The sequence below is a fragment of the Musa acuminata genome, chromosome BXJ2-9 (genome assembly GCF_036884655.1).
Source record: "Musa acuminata AAA Group cultivar baxijiao chromosome BXJ2-9, Cavendish_Baxijiao_AAA, whole genome shotgun sequence".
Lineage (NCBI taxonomy): Eukaryota > Viridiplantae > Streptophyta > Magnoliopsida > Zingiberales > Musaceae > Musa > Musa acuminata.
This window is the reverse complement of record NC_088346.1, coordinates 48,860,150-48,880,192: the sequence shown is the minus strand read 5'-3', so window position 1 is coordinate 48,880,192 and position 20,043 is coordinate 48,860,150. Positions and strand designations below refer to the sequence as shown.

At 34.3% G+C, this 20,043-nt stretch overlaps 2 protein-coding genes across 3 annotated transcripts; one reads left to right on the top strand and one right to left on the bottom strand.

Annotated features, from left to right (window-relative positions):
- Positions 1-195: 195 nt before the first annotated feature.
- On the bottom strand, positions 196-4,542 carry LOC103999344 (uncharacterized). Of its 2 annotated transcripts, none has more exons than XM_009421079.3 (5): positions 4,383-4,542; positions 3,814-4,021; positions 3,601-3,682; positions 1,042-1,130; positions 196-690 (listed from the first exon to the last, which is right to left on the bottom strand). In XM_009421079.3, exons 2-5 carry the CDS (start codon positions 3,988-3,990, stop codon positions 469-471), a joined length of 570 nt encoding a protein of 189 aa, XP_009419354.2. In that variant the 5' UTR covers positions 3,991-4,021; positions 4,383-4,542; the 3' UTR covers positions 196-468. The 2 variants fall into 2 exon arrangements, with proteins under 2 accessions (XP_009419354.2, XP_064983236.1); XM_065127164.1 differs by having other exon boundaries at positions 4,389-4,538.
- Positions 4,543-6,123: 1,581 nt separating this feature from the next.
- LOC135623801 (small RNA degrading nuclease 1-like) lies at positions 6,124-19,595 on the top strand. Its single transcript, XM_065127163.1, has 12 exons — positions 6,124-6,367; positions 7,627-7,806; positions 7,905-7,994; positions 9,734-9,802; positions 10,758-10,898; positions 12,216-12,332; positions 12,399-12,468; positions 12,616-12,713; positions 16,253-16,387; positions 16,475-16,582; positions 16,674-16,778; positions 19,013-19,595. The coding sequence occupies exons 1-12, from the start codon at positions 6,335-6,337 to the stop codon at positions 19,349-19,351; spliced, it is 1,485 nt and encodes a 494-aa protein (XP_064983235.1). The 5' UTR covers positions 6,124-6,334; the 3' UTR covers positions 19,352-19,595.
- The last annotated feature ends 448 nt before the right edge of the window (positions 19,596-20,043 follow it).

Below are 20,043 nucleotides of genomic sequence, written 5' to 3'. Positions count from 1 at the left end.
TTAACCAGACATTTGGCGTTGTGGTGGTTGTATCCATGCAAGAGTTTATGATGAGAAGTCATTGATTTAAAACCTATCCAAAGGCAGCAAAGCAAACATTAGGAATGCTCACTAATGATATATAAATACATCAACTACATCATTGTTGGTCTGCTCACATGATCTACCAGCATGAAATGGCTTTGGAGAATGCTGTATACAATGCCTTCTTCCATATAATCACATACGATAACATTTCATGCAAATGTTCACAGTATCATATCCATATCAAGTTACAAAAACCATAGTCTGGGAAAACTTTCCATCCAAGAATTACGTCTTCCAAAAGATACTAGAATTCTTCATGTATACAACAAAGGGGTCGACAACCTGCACTTTGTCCCCTTAACAATGTTTCATGATAAGATGCTCCCAGTATATCAAGATAGTGGATGAACTTGTATAAAGTTACTGCTTAATAAGTTGACATCATGAAGTTGATCCTGGCAGGTATATCCGGTGAATGTTACTTTGAGACAGCTTCTCTCGGCAGGTTGGGCATCTCTTCTGTACTCGGATGGCACTAATGATGCAAGCTTTGCAGAATACATGTCCACAGGTGGTAGTAGTCTCCTCCTTCATTGTGTCCATACAAATAGCACATCTCAACTTCACCTCGATGATATTAGACATGTATTGGCTGCTTGATGCCTGGTCAAACATGAACTAGGTCAGAACCAGTGGTACACTCGTCACAACAGAGGCAGAACTAATCAATATTTCCAAAGGGCAACCATGGTGATCAAGGAAAAGTTCATGAATCTAAGATCAAATCAGACATACGATATTCGATTAAGCACAAAATTTGGAAAAGAGTGGAGGATCTTGAAAGTTGAAGCATTAAAAAAAATAGCACAAAGGTTCCAGAAGCTCATAATAGATGTTCACAACACAAGACTAAGAAACAGATAAGTGACAGTCTTTCGCTTCCTGCTATTCATTTCATTCACTGTATACATATTCCAGCCAAGTTACAAGAAAAAAAACAGTACAAAGACATACCTTGCCAGATTTCCAAGCATTAGGGTCTTTGTATCCGTCTTCTAATGTATCATTCCAGCCATTTGAACTCTGAAGATAAAAATTAGAGGCTGCCAGGAGATGGAAAAGCATTAGAAAAATCCTATGTTTGAATGCACAAGTTTTATCTGGATTTAAAAGCCAGGCAATTAGTGAGATCAATTAAGAAGAAAGTATTAGTAATGAGAAACAAAAATATCACATACGATGAATTAAAGTGAAAAACACCATTAAACAAAAACACGATGATAATAAGTATTCCAGAAGTCAATTGCCATCACAGTGAAGACCTTTCACAGTTGCCTTGCTTTTATAAGATCCACTACTCTCCCTCCCTCTCTCCCCCTCTCTCTCTGTCCATCTTTTTTTGTCTTTTCCACCTCCTCGCCACCTTCAAAGAGACATAAGTAAACTTTTTCTCTTTGCAAAAACCAAAAATAATGATATGATATAAAATCAAGATGTCCAACAAAAAAATACTTTTTTGAGCAAAGAATAGTTCAAGAATACCAAATGGTCCAACAAATAGTAGGTTTACGGTACACAGAATTAGAGTCTTCCCCATGCTACAATAAAGAATTCAAATGTCACTATATGACTCCATGACCTATCACAAATCTCTCATGCTTTAATATGATAAATGCACCATCACCTAGTACTTAATTCTTATCTACAAAAATACTTTTAGTACTAGTTAGAATGGGGAATAACGCTGTCATCTTTCATTTCTACTATTGCCAAAATCCAAATTTCTGATGTATAGAGGAGTTCACTAGAATCCAAAAAAAAATCATCGAATGTTGATCCATTATGTTGTCAATTTAAGTACTGTCCATAGCTGATATTAAAGTTTGATTCTATTAGTTGGACTTCTTACCCAGATATCCCACTCAATGTAGAACTGCATCCTTCAGGTCTACAAATGTCACTTGTAGGTAAAACTATAACTGGAACAATAAGTTCAGTACACTAAACAAAGGTTTGAAATACCCCATACTTGTTGGTACAAACCAATATTTATGGGCCTTTTAATAGCCATTCAGGATATGGACCGGATAATTTCAGTTGTCTGGTCGAATATAGGTTGTCCTATCCAATAAGCTCACCATACTGGCTTACCAGCTGGTATGTAGACTGGTTTTGAACAGTATCAGGTGGTAAGCCTACCAGTACTCTCTTTTCTTTTTTCTTTCTTCTCTCTCTCTCTCCTACCTCCTTAGCCACAGCCTAGCTAAAATGCAGAAATTCAATGTAGTACTGCATTCTCCTTGGTTGTCAAATAGCATCAAGGCTACCAGGTAAAGCCTCTTAAACTAGATAGCTTATCATCTAAGATAATGAGCTTTTATTGGAGCATATGACATAAATATTAATCAATTGACCAAATGAAAATTATTTCAGTTATTACCCAAGTGAACTACACATGCACACACAAGATGATATTAACATCAGCCCAACTACTTGACATTTTCCTTTATAGGTCGACGAGTTAAAAAAAAGTAAAAAAAATTCTGAACTAACTAACACCTGATACGTGGGAAGTCTTTGATGAATTTACTATTCACCTTGAACCATGTCTATCTGTCTCTTCATTACCTATGATAATGGATGTACATGTATAGAAGATTAAATGTCTAAAAACGAAAAATAATTATCATAACATCACATTTTTTAGCTTGCTAGCTCTTAATACAATTTTTGAGTTTGCTAACGCAGAGGACTTGCTTGCAAACAGAATTGCCTACAAACAAAATTGAAGTATAATTGCAAATGATGGATGTAGAAACGCAGGCAATCTTGTTTGGTTGACATGCAATCAGGAAAACATATGGTTATCACGCAAGTAAAATAACATGGTTATGATCCAATGCATAAGTAAATTGATGGAAGCAGAAACGCAGGCAATCTTGTTTGGTTTTCCAATGCTCCCTTCCCTTAGCTTTTATCATATCATACACTTCCACACTAGTCGATGCTGCTAGATTCATGAATGCAAAATATTATCAATTATCTCATACTTCATTTTGAACAAAGCTATCCAATTTGAAGGATAAAATATTCAAGATTCAGTATTTTCCATCATTCCATGTTAAAACTTTGTAAGAAACCTGAATAATTTCACCCCAACTTCCTTACCTTTTTATGCTGCTAGTTGATCTTATCTTATGCTTCCTTAAACCCTCAACGAAATCACAGAGAGAATATGGATTAAATACCTACTATGCTGTCTCCTAGATGATATAACAATTCTAATTATCTCCATTTTAATAAACTTAAGAGAGATATGAAACTTCATCATTTAAGGGCAAATGACTCTGGAGCTCTAAGTAGTACAGAAACTGCCTTTGGTGCTATCATAATATCAGCAAATGATAGAAATTCAATGAGGTTTCTCAATCTCCTATGTGTCAGTACCTTGGTCTGCACTGTTGACAATTACCATACAAAGGGTTGAAAAACATAATCTATCATAAAGAAGTTACCCACTGAAAATCCACAACAGAAAGAAGAAACATTATGCAAAAGAGATGCTTGGATCACCTCCAACTCCAAGCCGAAGTTCTAGATCATCTTCTCTGATTGTAGGTGCCAATGAACTTGTATATTGATCGAGCCTAATTTCCTATGGCAAGAAATATTATCATGAATCCAAGCAAGCATTGACAGGAGATCAATAACCAAAAGCAGAGACAAAGACCCAGATAATTAGTATCCAAAATCAAGCCCAATGATTGCATGGTCCTGAAGAAGTACCTCCCCTGAAGATGGAGGATACATCTGCACGTCATCATCGTCATCCTCGATCAGTATAAACTCGGGACATCCTCTTGTGCAACTTGCAGCTGAACTCTGGCCTTTATATAGGGGAGACAGGCCGAGTCTCAGCTCAAGGTCTTGAAAAGTGCCTATGCTCGATCTCGATCTACCCATGATCACTAAGTTAACTCCAAGAATTCTCTGACTGGTAAGCGAAACCACAAATCAAACTAAAATTCAGCAGTATCGAGTAATTAATTTTTCTTTAGCTAAAAACACAAATTTGTGACTACTTGGTGCAGCAGAACTACAGAGAAGAAGCACGGCGGAAAGCCAAATACAACAAAAGAACAAAAATTCTTCTTTTTGCGAAGATCCGGAGAGAAAATTGGGTGAGAGGAGATTGCCAGATGCTACATGAAAACGATATAAAAAAACCGAATCTTTGTGAAAACCAGAGATCCAAGACGAAGCTAACAGCGCAATTTGCCTAAAAATCGATAACAAGAAAGATCGACGAAGCTAGAAGAGCAAAATTCCAACTTCTACTACGAAATCAGCCTTACTAAGACCAGAATAGACAGATTCCGCGGCGAATCGTCGATCCACTACGTCTCGAGCAGCGTACGAGACGGATTCAAAGGATTAGAGGGGAAATAGAGGGCCATACAACGAGAAACCCCAACCTCACTCGTGATGAGAACGGCAAAGAGAGTGTGTGTGCATCCACCGGCAGTGATAATAATAATAATAATAATTATTATTATTATTATTATTAGTATTATTATTATTATTGTTTTCGACCAAAAAAGATTGGAAAAAGGGAAGTGAAAAAGGCACTCTTTTTTTACTTTTCCTTTTTACCCCAAAAAAAAAAAGCAAATTGCGGCGTTAGTATTAAAAAGGTGAGGTGGCAATTGAGGGACAAAGGAGAAGCATTATATAATAATTTTATTATATATTGAATTGAATTGATTGTTGAGATTTTTTATTATTCTTTAGGATCAAAATTAAATTAATTAAATATAATATTTCTTATTGTAAAAATAAAATAAATTAAGCTTCTGATCTCCATGAACCAATGAAAATTTGATTTCTAAATCTCATTCACTTAGAAAATATCACAAGCTAATTTAGTACTAAACACTATTATTGCAAGGTTATAAGGTCAAATATTCTTTGTAAATAATAATAATAATAATAATAATAATAATAATAATAATAGTTGTTACTTCAACATCAAATATTAACCAGAATACCCTTTGACCGTAAATAAGAGTCTCTTTATATATAATACAATTCGATCTATTTATCCTTCAAATTCAATCGGTTAATTTTATTACTGAAATGATTTTAACACAAATTAACTTTACTTACTATTAAATATATTATAATAAATAAGAAAAAAATAATCTAATCACTCTCTCCTCTCACTTGCATATTACAATTATAACAAATTTTATTTTTTATAATATAATATATCCTTTTACAATATATTTTCCCAAAACTATTCATAAATTACTAACTATAAAAATATATTATTTTCGGGATTAATTTATTAGGTGATTTATAAAAAAAAATCTATAACTTTGGGGTTTTTTGGTGGAGCATTTAATTGTGGCTTCACACTTCGTAGTCTTTTATCGTGCTTTCGTCCGATTGATTGTCTTTCTTCATCTCATGCTTAATTATCCTATCTAATCGATCATGACTTTTGTTGGTCACCTCCCTCTCCTCCCCTGGTCGTCTTGTGCCCTTACATGTGAGTTAGCAGGTAATGTTGGTCACTCTCCTATGCTTTTTGCATGTGAGTTGGTAGACAATGTTGTCTTGCTTGCTAGTCATTTACACCTTTGTGCGAGGGTTAGTGGTATCAATCACCCCCCTTCCCTTATTAGCCCATTGGTCACCCCTCTATCGTCTCCTAACCTTTTATGTTAATACAACTATGTTTATAATATCAACTTTTTTCTTACGACTGTCTACACCTTTATGTAAGGGCTATGATCGACTATAACAATAAGCAAGTGAGACCTAACGGATCCGATGGTCGAGAGCGAGTCAAGACAGTTACGACTAAAGCTACCATCAAAATTTTTTAAAATTGTAAAATAAAATAATTTTTTGATGCAATCCACACTTTCAGTAAAAATTTGTCAAGCTTGGCACTATTAAAAACCTAAATTTAAGAGTGTTTTTTTTTTTTTTTGGAGAATTCGCCATAATTCCTTTTATAAATATTAGCTCTACCCCCAACTAGCGAGCCCAAAATTTAGGGCTTGGGTCAAGGCGCCGGCCTTATATATGGAATCCAACTATGGGTTTAGCAAGGGTGCGGGGGCTGCCTCTTGCACGCGAAGGGGTTCGAGGGCGTTGTCGGACTCGGCGCTCTCGAAAGGAAGAGCACAGTTTCAAGTAGCATAGCACCGGCGACTTCCTCTTCTTGGTGCACAAAACGGCTGCTTCTTCTACCTTCTCTGCAGAAGTGACGAGGGATCGTGTGGCGATTGGAGATAAAATGGGAAAGACGATTTCTGGTGCCGACAGGGAGGTACACGCCCTCATCCCTTTCTCTCTTTCCGGAGATTTCTTCTTTACCTTTTCTCGTCTTTCTTTGTGCCGCAATTCCTATCGAGTGTCTGGTTGAAAGGCGACATCTTTGGTGACAATTTTAACGAATTGGTATCAGGTTTATAGCTAATCGTATTATTTCCCGTATCCTTGTACAGATATGTTTCACTCGAGTTGCACTGTATGGACTATACCTGGTTCCTTGTTGATTGGAAAATGTGTGACTGTTTCTGAGGTGGTTCTTTAAATGCATACCTATGTTATTCGTGCCTTCTAATTTCACTGATATAGACCTCCTCTATCCTCTCTCCTGTCTTCTCTTTCTTTTGCGTTTTTCTTCCTTAAATGTTCCTCTTTGGGTACATATTTTTCCTATATACGTGGAAGAAATTATTCCAGTCTTTCTCCAAACAACAAGTTTTGACATAAATGAAATAACATGAGAAACATATAAAGCTGACCCTAGGGTTAGAATTACGGAATTTCTAATCATTTATGTCGATTTTAGCATACTTACAAGGTTAGGCCTTTATACAGTACTATTCTACATGTTCTGTAATTCTAGGATTCGCGTCCTTTATGTTGAAGACTGTTTTTAGGAAACTATGTGAGCCTTCTTGCCTCAACAAGTGTAAGATTATGAGGAAATCAGATAGTAAAGTGGTCTGTACCTTTGGGAGAATAGCTTTGAGAGTCAACAACAGAGAGAACTTTAGTGTTCATTAATCCAGACCCTAGGTTTGCCATGCAAATCAGTTTTCTTCTTAAATTGACCAATCGAGTTCATATTTCATAACCTTACAGAATGGTGCTGTGTTTTGCAAAATGCATGATATATGTCAGGCATTTATCTTAGCAATTATACTCTGTGGTCTACTTTATTGGAATCCCCCAGTAAATATAAGGTCCTTTATGGTGGATATCAGATATATCTGAAGTTCTTCCAATGGTTGCAAAAAGAATTCATTTTGTCTAATGACATATCATAATTCCTCAAACCTGTGCTATTCCTTACATGATGTAATTCATTCCAAGCTGATGATCCAGCATGTAACTTTGGCATATTGCAGAATCTGAATAATTTGTCTTGACCTGAATGTTTTGGTCGTAGTTTTATTTTCATGCTTCATTCACCTCTCTAATGGATCATAAGATACAGTATAAACTTTATTTCACTAGGCCAAAGCATAACCTATTTTATTTATCTTATGCCAAGCTTAATCGAATAAATTGTCTTAGGTTCTTGCTGAGATTGTGAGGTTAACCCAAAAACAAGGACTGAAAGGTGCCGAAGGAGGATGGAAAGATTTCCTACAATGCCACGAAAAACAATTTGGTTCTGGTTTAAGTGACCCAGCCAAGAGACCTAAAGAGCTATTGGTTGCCTTTCTTCAAACATTTAGGAAAGAAGAAAAGAAGGTAACTGCTGCATTAAGCTTTGTGGTCCTATGAACAATTCAATTTTGTTATAATGTCTCTTCTTGCATTGTTGAGAGTTACTTGTTTTTTGGTTATAGGTATTTGATAAAATGATAAGACGGAATAGTGATCATAATGCAATGAAGCAGTTGATAAAAGACTCTCCGGGCTTAGAATCGCCTCAACAGGTATAAAATGGGTGGTCTCCCCACATAAGGTCCCCGAGTTTCATTTGCACTTCCTATTGTATTAGAATTAGTGATTGACAGGAGATGCAAATTCTTGTTGGATATGCCATTTATACTTTAGTGTTTTTCTTGTTTCATTAAATTAATTTCTTCTTGTAGCCTTTAGAATAACAATTATTGCTGTCAATTGCAGTTTAAGATTCTGGAATGCTTGCTAGCCAATTCAATTGTGTTGGATTTACTATAAAATGATGGGACTGAAAGTTCTTAATTTTTTATGTTCAAGATCCTCCACTTTAGTCGTTTGCTATTATTTTGATTTTCTTTTGTTATATTGCAATTATATCTTAAACCATTTCTAATGAGGGCCCCTACCTTGGTTGACCTTAGACAAGGATTTTCTTATTCATTTTTTTTTATTTTTTGTTATTTTTGGATGTATGCTTGTCTACACCTCAAATAGCTATTTTTGATTGTGTTTAGAGTCATTTTTTTTGGTATTATTTTTCTCTTAGTCTATTTTGGTTATAGAAAGGATCTGGTGAATCCATAAGTCATTAGAAGTCATCATTAGAGAGTACTAAAGGTGTCTTATATAGGATCTTTTGGAATTCCAAGATTAAAAATAGAAATCCTTCTCTTATATATGATAAAGTGGAATAAAGGTACATAAAGTTAAATAGACTTTTTTCTCACTAGAAAGATAGATAAAGTTATTTGTAAGAATTGTAAAGTTATACATGACAAAAGTTTGACAAATCAACATTTGTTGATGGTATTAAATATTTATTATAGAAAATAAAAGAAGAAAAAAATAGTAGAAAGAAGATTCTTGGTGAAACTAAAGGTAGAGGTGTAACCTTAAGAGAGAGTTGGTGGTGATGTGAAGAAGTTCAAAAAATAATTTTTACTAAAAGATCATGTTTTAAAGATTGACAAAATTATAAAAATGAGAAAAAAAGATATAAAGAATCTAAAAAATAGGCAAAAAAAGTGATTAATATGGCATGATATAAAGCTTGTGATAATTTTTATAATAAATTAGGTACTAAAGATGGGGAAAAAAAAAATCAAATTACTAAAGCTAGGGGAAGAAAGTGTAAGTATTTAGGTAATATTAGATGCATTAAGGACAGAGATCAAATAATACATATTAATGATAATAAGTTTAAGGAAAGATGATAAAATTATTTTTATAAATTATTTGATGAATATTCTATATAGGGCTTAGATTTAACGATAAATAGTAGTGGTAGATTTAATAATCATAGATTTATTTATAAAATTAGAGTTAATGAAATAAAATATGTATTAAAGAAGATAAAAATAACTAATAGTGTGGGGCTTGATGGTATCCCTATTGAGGTGTGGAAAAGTTTAGGGGACAAAGGAGTAACTTGGTTAATTAGTTTATTTAACAAAATCATGAAATTTAGAAGGATGCCTGATGAATGGAGAAAGAATTTTTTAGTGCCAATTTACAAAAATAAGGGTGACATACAAGATTATTCAAATTATAGATAAATTAAAATCATAAGTCATATTATGAAACTATGGAAAATAGTTATCAAAAGTAGAATAAGGCTTGAAATAAATATATCTGAAAATCAATTTGGTTTTATGCCTAAAAGATCACCTTCCTTCATGTTCATGTTACTAATAGGCTCGAGTTTATTTATTGAAAGATTTGCATGCCAGCTTTAGTTGGATGGTTAACGGCCTAAACATATTTATTGCAGAGGCTGGTTCGTTTGACAATGGAACATCCACGTTATACACAAGATCACTCTTTACCTGTCTATGATGAGGTCTGTTTCCATCTTTAGCAACAAAATACTATCTGTCTCATATACTTATATAGATGTCACTGTGCAGCCATCATCTTTTGATCTAATTGTTTGACTCATTACCAAACTGAAATTTCCAATGCTATCATTGTGTAAGTATTTGATTTGTTGCGGAACTTAGGTTTGTGATCATCAATTTTTTTTTTCCTTCAGACATGAAATTATATTCTATGCAATTCTTGATCACTTCATTTGCCAGTGTTATCCAAGCATCATATCTATCTTGAACACAATTGTAGGGATCAGAGAAATGTTGAATGTTCTGTTTTATTTATGGAGTTTTTGGTATGGAATTTAACCTGCACATGTTAGTCTTACATTCAGTTTTGCTTTTCCAAACCAGATGCAGTCTATCTTGGAACGAACATCAGATATGTTTTATTCTAAGTAATTGAGATTTTCTAAAATCAGTTAAACAATGATTTATACCAAATGATGATTATTGAGATATAGCGACTACCTGTGAGCAAAAGCGAGATTAATGCATACTTCAAAGTTCAAACTGGATCAACTTGAAAATCAGATTTTGTTTGCATGAGTCTTGCTTTTGAGAATATTTTTTGTTCAATGATACATGTCAGAATATCTCATATATTTTTTGACTGATGACAATGTTAAATCATGCATAATGTATAAACTGTTTGGAACTGGAATAGATTGATTTGGCATGACTTAACTGTCATTCTAGTTAAATTTATGGAGTAATGAAATGGCTCTTGATATTCTTAATATTTTAACTTTATTCTAATTTTGTGGCAATTCTTTCATATACATCTTTTTATCTAAGAAATTTAACATATTTTCTTATTAAATATTTTGAACTGTTCCTAGGCTGCATGTGACAGAGAATAACTTTTTGAGTTTAAAGATCTTGTTCGGATGCTAGATTTTCCACTAATTAATTGGGCTTTTGCAGGATTGGATAGATATTCCGTTAGGTAAAGTTTCTGAAGCAATGAAATTGAATGCTATGATCTCTGTTGATTGTGAGATGGTTCTTTGCCAAGATGGCACTGATGCAGTGGTGAAAATATGTGCAGTAGATCACAATTTGGAGGTAGTGTTACTTCTTTCTGTGCTATTATATTTTTCACTGAATGATCAAGAATGACAATTTGGATGCTCGATCATACAATATTGGTTATAATAATATTCACAAAACTGGTAAGGGCAACAATGATGCACACAATAGTGACAAAAAACTGGAGAGGGCAGAAAGATTTGAGGGCTACTGATGCTACCTGCCACTTCATTTTTCATGATAGTACTACTTTTGGGCTCAATCTGAGATTTTTTTGGCTAATTGACTTAATTTTATATCTTGGGATGCCTCAATGGAATGCAATTATTGATATATTTGCTGGACAAAGTGAATTAACTTTGACCAAGATATTTTGGTGTGAGTATATTGTAATGGGCATATTTTTAATTGCAAATTCTTTTGAATATCAGGAATCAGTTTTTTATTTGGCAAAGTATATATATTTAAGTTGTGTTTCTTTGGATTTTTGACCTACTGATGCGAGGCAATCTGGGAAAAAAGAATTGCATGTATTTATGAAGGTAAAAATGAATGATGTAAATCAAATTAAAATGCAATTATGTAATTTATGCAATCAAAACTTAAGATGAACAATAATCAAGGTGAGATCAAGTTAGAATTTTTGCCTGGCTATATTACAAAAGTCTAAAATTAGAAATGTTTCAATGATGGTTTGCCAGTTTGATGTTTATTTAATTTAGACACAACTGCCACAATTTAAAGCTTTCTGCAGGTCTACAATGTCATCAAATTCTTTTAGTTAATGAAGACGACTACTGCTGCCTGGATGTTCTGTGTGTGTGTTTTCGGTTGAGACAAATAGCCAACAGATTTTGAGCAGTATGTTTAAGAAAACAAATGTTTTTGGAGCACAGACAGTGATGATTTCTCTAGCCCCATTGTTGTCAAGTCTTATAACCAAAGAACAATAAACCACCTGAGGAAAATAAATTCCATCCTCTTTCGTGAACAAAAGAGTGCTGTGAATAGTGGTTGAACAACAGTCAAGGACAAAATGCTAGTGAAGGTTAATAATTGGCATTGGCAATTCAATGTATGCATTCAAAAGTACTAGTACATGTTGTTGATCATTCTTAGATGATATAAATCTTCGTTGCATACTCTATTGTTGATTTTCTTGATAGACTGAAATTTTAGTTCTTTTTATAAAAAAACTGAACTCTGTTTGCTTGTACACAGATTATTTATAGCACATGAATATGCATATATGGATACATGCTAATGGGCAGATGCATGTAGATGAGCCTTTCTGCATGTGGATCAGACATGTTCTTAGTTGATACATGAATTAAACAATATTTCTACTTTCAGGTGAAACTTGAAAAACTTGTGAACCCCGGGAAAGTTGTTGCTGACTATAGAACTCACATTACTGGAATATCTTCCAAAGATTTGGAAGGAGTTACTTGCTCCTTGGTTGATATACAGGTACGTTTCACTTATATTCTGACTCTTCAATTTTATACACCATGGTTAACCTATGCTTTTATTTAGAAATCCTTGAAGAAACTCTTATCACATGGGACTATTTTAGTGGGCCATAGTTTGCATAATGATTTACAAGGTACGCAATACGACATAATCTTCAATAGCTTGTAACTTATTTATCTTTTTTTGTACTTTTACATCTGTTCCTTGCGTAAATCTAGATTTCTTCGACTTTATTGTAATACATGATATGTCCTTTTTGTGTCTCCTTTATATTTTACAGCACTAAAAGTTAATCATCCACGAGTTATTGACACATCATACATCTTCAAGTGTGCTGGTCTACCTACCCTTTCGCCTTCCTTAAATAACTTGTGTAAGGTATATTCTGGAAAATAATGCAACTTTTTATGTTTTTTTCTACTATTTTGTGGTGCATGCTGAAGTTACCAATTTCTTCAGTTTTTGTAATCAAACCATAATTTGTTTAAGAAAATGATCCATCTCATTGTCTTTCTCTTCATTATATTAGATTTCTTAGATACAAAGATAATTCTTATCTTTCCATGCTTGTTCCCTACTTCTTGTTTCTAACAAATTTATTAGATTCTGTTGGTCACAAAGGTAAATTCATGGTCCTGCAGATATGCCAATTGTTGGCTTTTCTCTAAATTTTTATATGTACATTTTTTAGTTTATTATTCTCCACCATTTCATCATGGTCCTGCAGATGTATTATATTTTGTCTTTCATCATCAACATTTTAAGGCACTTATTTTTTTTTAATTTAAGTTTTCTTCTAGATTACCTTAACCTGCTAACTATACTTTGATGTGTGTGTTTTATGCAGGATCATTTCCATTTATAACAACTTATTTTATGCAAAAGAATTTGATATTCACCATAATGGGAAAAAATTATTGATGCAAGAACGTTTGCAATTGAAGCATATGCTTGCTAGTGCTTTACTTTAACATGAAATTTAGAACCATTTGGAGCCAAAATAGTTGAGGGTTATACTAAGAATTTGGGTTATTATATTTTATATTTTATATTTTATATTTAAGTTTATATTTTATATTTTATATTTTATTTCCATGTATTATATTATTTTATATTTTTATATGTAAATTCATGGTCCTTATAATTTTATATATTTTATATTTTATATTTTATATATTTTATATGTAAATTTGGGTTATTATAATTTACATGTTTTTTATATGTAAATTCAAGTTGTATAAGAACATGAGGCTATGCAATTTATGGGTTGCTGCTTGGTGTAAACGGAGTTGCCAAAGTGAGGTTGATAGATTAATGGATGTGTAGGAAAAGAAGTTGGAGAAAGATAGAAGATAACAAAAGAGAAGGGGAAAATGGCCGACAGGCTAACAAAACTCAACCTTTCAACAATTTGTCTCTGTATAATCTGTATAATAGACTCGATATATTTTTTATTTTATAGATTAAGTAGGATTCTAGCTACAAAGTTTAGTTAAGCTGAGGACTCTATGCCTTATCCAACTTTGTCTGATGTTTTATTGGAATAGGAGTCTATCTATAACAAAATTTGGCCATATCGTAACTAATGAATAATGACAGTCAGCCACTTATTTGACTTAACTACAAAAATACTTAAAATTAGAACATTACAGTTTGCTCAAATTAGTCTCAACTACACCTAGTCTTTCGCCCAACTGGAGATCAGGGTTCCATTAGTGCTAAGCAAGGTTCTAGGACTGAGATTAAGATTGAGGTTTGTCTAGGGTTCAAGATTGAGATTGATGAGATCAATGTGATTGGGACAGGCTAAAATAATTATTAGGTTCAAAATTATAATACAACTAAAAAATGAAAGATGATTAAAGTTGTGCTCTAAAGCCTTAATGTACGTAACATGTGTATTGTGTTTGTACATTCATTTTGAGGATATAATACAATTAAAAAAGAAATGAACTTCAAGAGGTAAATGGGAGATAATTTTTTAGGGTATGAAATAAGAAAAGAAGGTACATGTGATTAATGGTTAAGCCCCCCTCTTCATCTCGTGCCAACCCATTGTTGATTATGTTTATTCATATTGAAGTAGAACGCTGGGCCATAATTGGTGGGGCACATATTAGCAGACAATGTCAGATGTGGTAATTGGAGGATTACAAATAAAAATACAATTGGAGAGAACCTCAGGATGAAAACCTGTGATTACATAGGATTAAAGTGTCTCTTATTTTTGTGTCATGATGTGGCCTTCTCTCAGATTGAATCATATCAGCTTTGGGCCTACCTGGGTCTACTTCAGCCTAAAACCACCTTGGCTGGTGGTGCCAAGGATGAGTTGGTCTTGATTGAGGCTCCAAGAGATGTAAAGTCCAAAGCAGCATCTATTACGTATTTTTTGGACCAAAACAACTTGATAATTTGAGACATATGCATGAGGATTTTCTTAGCTGAGGTCCTCTTGAGCTAATAGAAGAAGACAACTTGAGATGTTAGTAGTTGTTTAGCTATTTGTTGTATTTGGAGAATTCTAGAGGCCTCTTTTGTGGGATTTTGGAGGGTGATGAGATTATAAAAAGCAAATTCTGTTAGTAGGTTAAATACATTAGTGGTTGTAAACCCGTAAGGCATGGATGGACTTGTTCCTTTTGTTTGATGCAGTAGTATGTTTGTTAATTCTTTTTCTCTGTTCTTCATTTGAAGGATTTTCCTATTGGAAATAGAGAAAATTTTAATAGGAAGGTCCTATCAGTTGGTACTAGAATCAGGTGACCCATGACTCCTGAAATCTTAAATAACCAACATGGTGGGTCACACCTCCATCAAGGTCGAGTTTGTGGCAGAGATAATTCAGGATCTTCAAACTCAAAACAAATCCAGATGATGCAAGAAGTGCAAAACAAGTGTGCCACAATGCAAAGCATAATGATAAGATGGTCGTTAGACATAATGGAAAATGTTGAAGTAACCAACAATCGTGATCTTTCCTTTTTACCAAAGTGTGAAGTAGGAAGTCCAACATCTCCCATCCATTCCACTACCTTCTATTGTAAATTATTGCGGAGGTCCCACCTAGTTCAGCAATTTATTTGCTTGCTGAAAATTTTAGCTGTTGGAAATCAATATTGCAGTGCCAGACTAGCAGCAGTTCGACCTTTTATGGAGGCTACTCGGCTGTTGGACAGCATCCTAGGGCCACTTGAAGGTCTAATAGCCCCTAAAATTATGCCACAATAAGAGACCTTTTCAGGCATCAATTTATCACTTCAGCTAATCTTGGTTAAGGAAAACAGATGAAGGTTCTAGATAGCAGGGGGCAACCATCCTTGTTCCAAATTAGGGATGGGAGGGAGCCAACCAGCTCTCCTATTTCTCTCCTACATGAAATAGGATACATGGAACTAGTTAGCCCTTTCTAATTTGGCAGAGAGGCTGACCATCCTAGAGAGTAGAGGGGGGTGCCAATCCCAAAATCGGGCCTAGTGAGGGCCACAAGGATGAAAAGACAGGACAACTTGGGCATAATTTTTGAGCAAATTTTATTATCTTGTGTCATTTAGTAGAGAAGTGTAGAATATTAGGTAGTACATTGTTGTAGTAGGATTTGGGGCACTAGATTTTTAGTGCAATTTCTTCTCCATAGTTAAGATTTCAAGATTCTCCCTTGTTGAAGTAGAGAAGCCCCAGTGAGGCCAATTCCAATGTTATGATCGGTTTATAATTCAAACTCTCTTAACTTTTCTGATTATATACCAACAAAAAACTATGAGGGCTACATGAAGTTGTTTACTGAGCTCCGTGCGCTGTCGAATGTTGTGTGCATTGTATTCTTGCTGTATGTTATATGAGAGGAAAATAAATTAAATTCTCTGTGCATATCAGCCGTAGGCTTAAACTCTGACATTGATTTTATTAATATGCAGGTGGTGTTGGGTTTTCCAGTCCGCAAGGAAGGAGAACCACACAATTGTATGAATGATGCACAAGCTGCTATGAAGCTAGTTCTTGCTAAATTAGAACATGGATATGATGATCACATTGTTATGTCATGCTGTGATGTCCGTAAGAACTAATGCAAATCAATGCTAGTTTTTAACTGAAGAAAATTATGAACATGGTTATCTTTTTTTTCTTTTATTTTCCAGATACCTAATTCTGATTTGGCAAAGCTACTTCTTCACAAAATACCAATTGAAGTACCTACTCAAGAATTGCAAACGTTATTCTCTAGGGAATACAATGTCATTATTGAGGTTTTCATCTACTCATGTTTCACATTCTCATGAAATATTGGAGATTGAATGTTATATCTTTTAAGCATCATAATGTGTTATCCTTTTGCAGTCTGTTACAAGGCTTCGAGGTGAAAGCTATTCAACATATGCTGTTTTCAAAAATTTTATAGAGGCAGATGAAGCATTCAAAAAAATAGAAGGTCATCAGAAGAAGGTATGTGTCAAAATTTATTGATTTCCGAAGTTTTTGCTTCTTAGTCTATACCTTCAAAGGTTCTCATTGTTGAAACATTGTCATTACTGCTGCATTAGTTCAATACACTTGTTCAAAACTTTGTACATGTTCAAGGATTGCTGCTTGGCATGTGTTGGCACCGGGTGAAACCTGTGGTGCCAGAAAGGTAGGCATGTACCATGTCAATCTATGCATGCTGATTTAATGGCCAGGCTAACTATTGGACTATGTTCGGAAACATGGATGTGTTGACCACCATGGTACAGAATTATACCATGGCAGAACTTATTGGGATGCCTTCATGCCATAATATGACAATCCTTTTGTGCAAGGAGAAAAAGAAAGGACCTTCTATATGAACAAGAACTAAAATTGTAAAGAATTGTAAGTGCTGTTTCAATGAGTGATGTAGTTCCTTACTCATCATTAAAGATTTTTAAAGTCCCAACTCTTGAAAACATAGCATCAGCTCAGTGTAGTTGTATCACTTGATGTATGTGCAAGCAGCAAGGAAACACAGTGTACCTTTTAGGAATGAGAATGAACTAATATAAAAATGGAAGTGATGGGCCACTTCATGAAGAATGTGTAATGTAGTCATGAAGAATGGGTATGGAATTTTAAACAGAAATTAGTTTGCAACAAAGCTTGCAGATTAATCCAGAGTCAAATGATATATACTGTGAATAATTTAAATGGACAAATACTAGATGGCAGTATAATGTTAGCAAGAACCATGCTCTCTTTTAGGATATTTAATCATAATAGCATGGATGAAAAGACTTGCATGTGGAAAATAATTAGCGAAAATTTTGTTTTGGATGAAGGACAATGAATTAGTTCTTCAAGATGAAATTGTTTACTTCTCCCATGGAGCCAGATTTAATCTTTTTTCTTATTGAGGTTGTTTCTTTTTGGCTCAGGAAGGGGTCATGTAGTCTTTCAATTATATGGATAACTAGTTATACATGGAGGCTGGTTTTCTAAGCAACTTCTTTTTATTATACAAATGACCATATGTAATTCCAACTGAGTTTTTAGGTTCCAGAGTCCGGTTTAATTTTTTAAATGATCTGTACAATGTGAAGTGTGAAGTTTACAGCCTATTTGGCAGCTAAAATCATGGTGATTAATCTCGGCACGAAACGTTGTCATAGCAAGGCACCTTGTTTCTGGATGTGTCCGCATGACCAGAAACAACTGGACTCACCTAGAATAGGTGGAAACTCAACTAGAACCAGTCGTTTTGTTTGGTTCCAGTTAATCTTTAATCGAGGAAGAACATTAAAACAGGATAATTGGATGCTGATGAAGAAGGTTAGAAAGAGTAGATGTACAAGAAAAAGAAGGGTTGAAGTGTACCTGGTAATGCTGTTTGTTGTGCTGGTGCTGTTATGCATACATGAGAGAGCAAGAGACTTATTATAGTAGGTTTTAGAATAGATGAGTAAGTTGTCAAAACAAGTGTATGACAAAACTTGTCAGTACTGTTAGGACAGAAGGACGGTAGGGGAGCTTGTCGAGTGAATTTTGATAATCATAGGGCTATATCAAGGATCAAGTTTTAATCCTTATCTTCTCATATTCATGATGGAATTTACTGGCCATATATATGATAAACCTCCGTGGTATAAACTATTTGTTGATGATGTTGATACGGTTGACGAGAGTTCAGTTGGGATTATGCTAAACTTGAACTATAGTGACACATGTTAAAGTAAAGACTATATTAAGTAGGATGAAAATTGAATATATGAAATGTAATGCTTTAAGTAGAGTGAGAAGATTTGAGGGTCTACTAAAATGTTCTTGTATGTAAAGGTTTTAAGTATCTTGAGTTCTGCTCGTACCCAATCTATTAAGTTTTTTTTTAAATGAGCAAATAGCCCGATGAGCAAAACTAGGTAGAATTTACTTTCAAACTATGCTGCTGAATAACATCTGAGCTTAATTTCAGGTTGGGCCTTGTAACAAAATATCTTAGTTGCTTATGTATGTGCTTGTCTCTCATGTGTATATGAAATCCCATTTGCTACAGCCTAAGGTCTTCTATGAGGGTCTTTCTTGTTGGTTACTGTTTTAGCTAGTTTTTATCTCAAATTTCTTCTTTGTTGTGGATATTTATATTGCATTCTTAAGTGATATGAAACTTTCAGTAAGAGTAAATTTTAAAGTCAACAACCAACCCTGCTTCACTTCCGTTTACTAATCAGGATTCAAGTGGTCGGCCACAGAAACTTGTCTTCATGAAACTTAGCAGTGGAAAAACAACCAGCTTCTACGTCCGCAGGATGACTGCTGAAGTCCATTTTAATGATGCCAACACATCAAAGAGGCCAGTGCAAGAAGATCCAGGGCAGCAACAAGCGGGAGATGGAACCATCGATGTGAAAAGGCAGAAGACTTGTTTGTACTCATGCAACCATGTTAAAGATATCGAGAAGTTGAGGGAGGAGTTGCATGAAAGGGAAGAGGAAATTTTTAATTTGCAAAAGACTCTATTTGAAGTTACCCGGAACGAACATTTGTGCAATGAAACCATGTCAACATGAAGAACGTATCCTGAAAGTTGTACAATTATTATTCTTCAGTGGTCATCATTCAAAACGAGCTCGAGTGGGACAATTTTTGAAGCAGGTAGGTAGGAATGGGCTAATGTATCGGATTATATGGAAGTTATGATGCTGTGTACATGTGTTACGCAGGGCTTTCGGAAAATTTGTCATTGTATACATGCATTACCTGTAAAACTAACTTGAGTTGAAATGGCAATAACAATCGCTTAGTGTTTTTCCAGCATTGTGGTTGTTGTTATTGGCGTAATGCATGACATATAAAAAGGATTGTTAGTAAACTGAGAGTCACTGGTTAGCTTCTCTTTTTGTAAGAAGAAAGGCTTTCTATGGAAGTCTATCCTTTCTCCTGAGTTGCTTTTCGTGTCGAATGGTTATGTATTAGACGGATAGCATAATCTCTTGATCTTTGTGTGTAGTGCAGTTCTGAAGTGTTGAGTAGCTATAAAATTAGTCTGCAAGATGGTCTAATCACATTGTGTAAGTATTACCCTCAATCAGATGGTAGTAAGATTTGCTAATGCTAATATCCATAAATATCGAATGCGAACCTCTTGTTCTTTGTATGTTGTACAGCTTTTTAATTGTTCACTATCTCTAAAAGTAGTCAGCAAGATAGTCTAACCCATTGTGTTAAAGATGGCTCCCAATCAATTTGAAGTGGTATACAC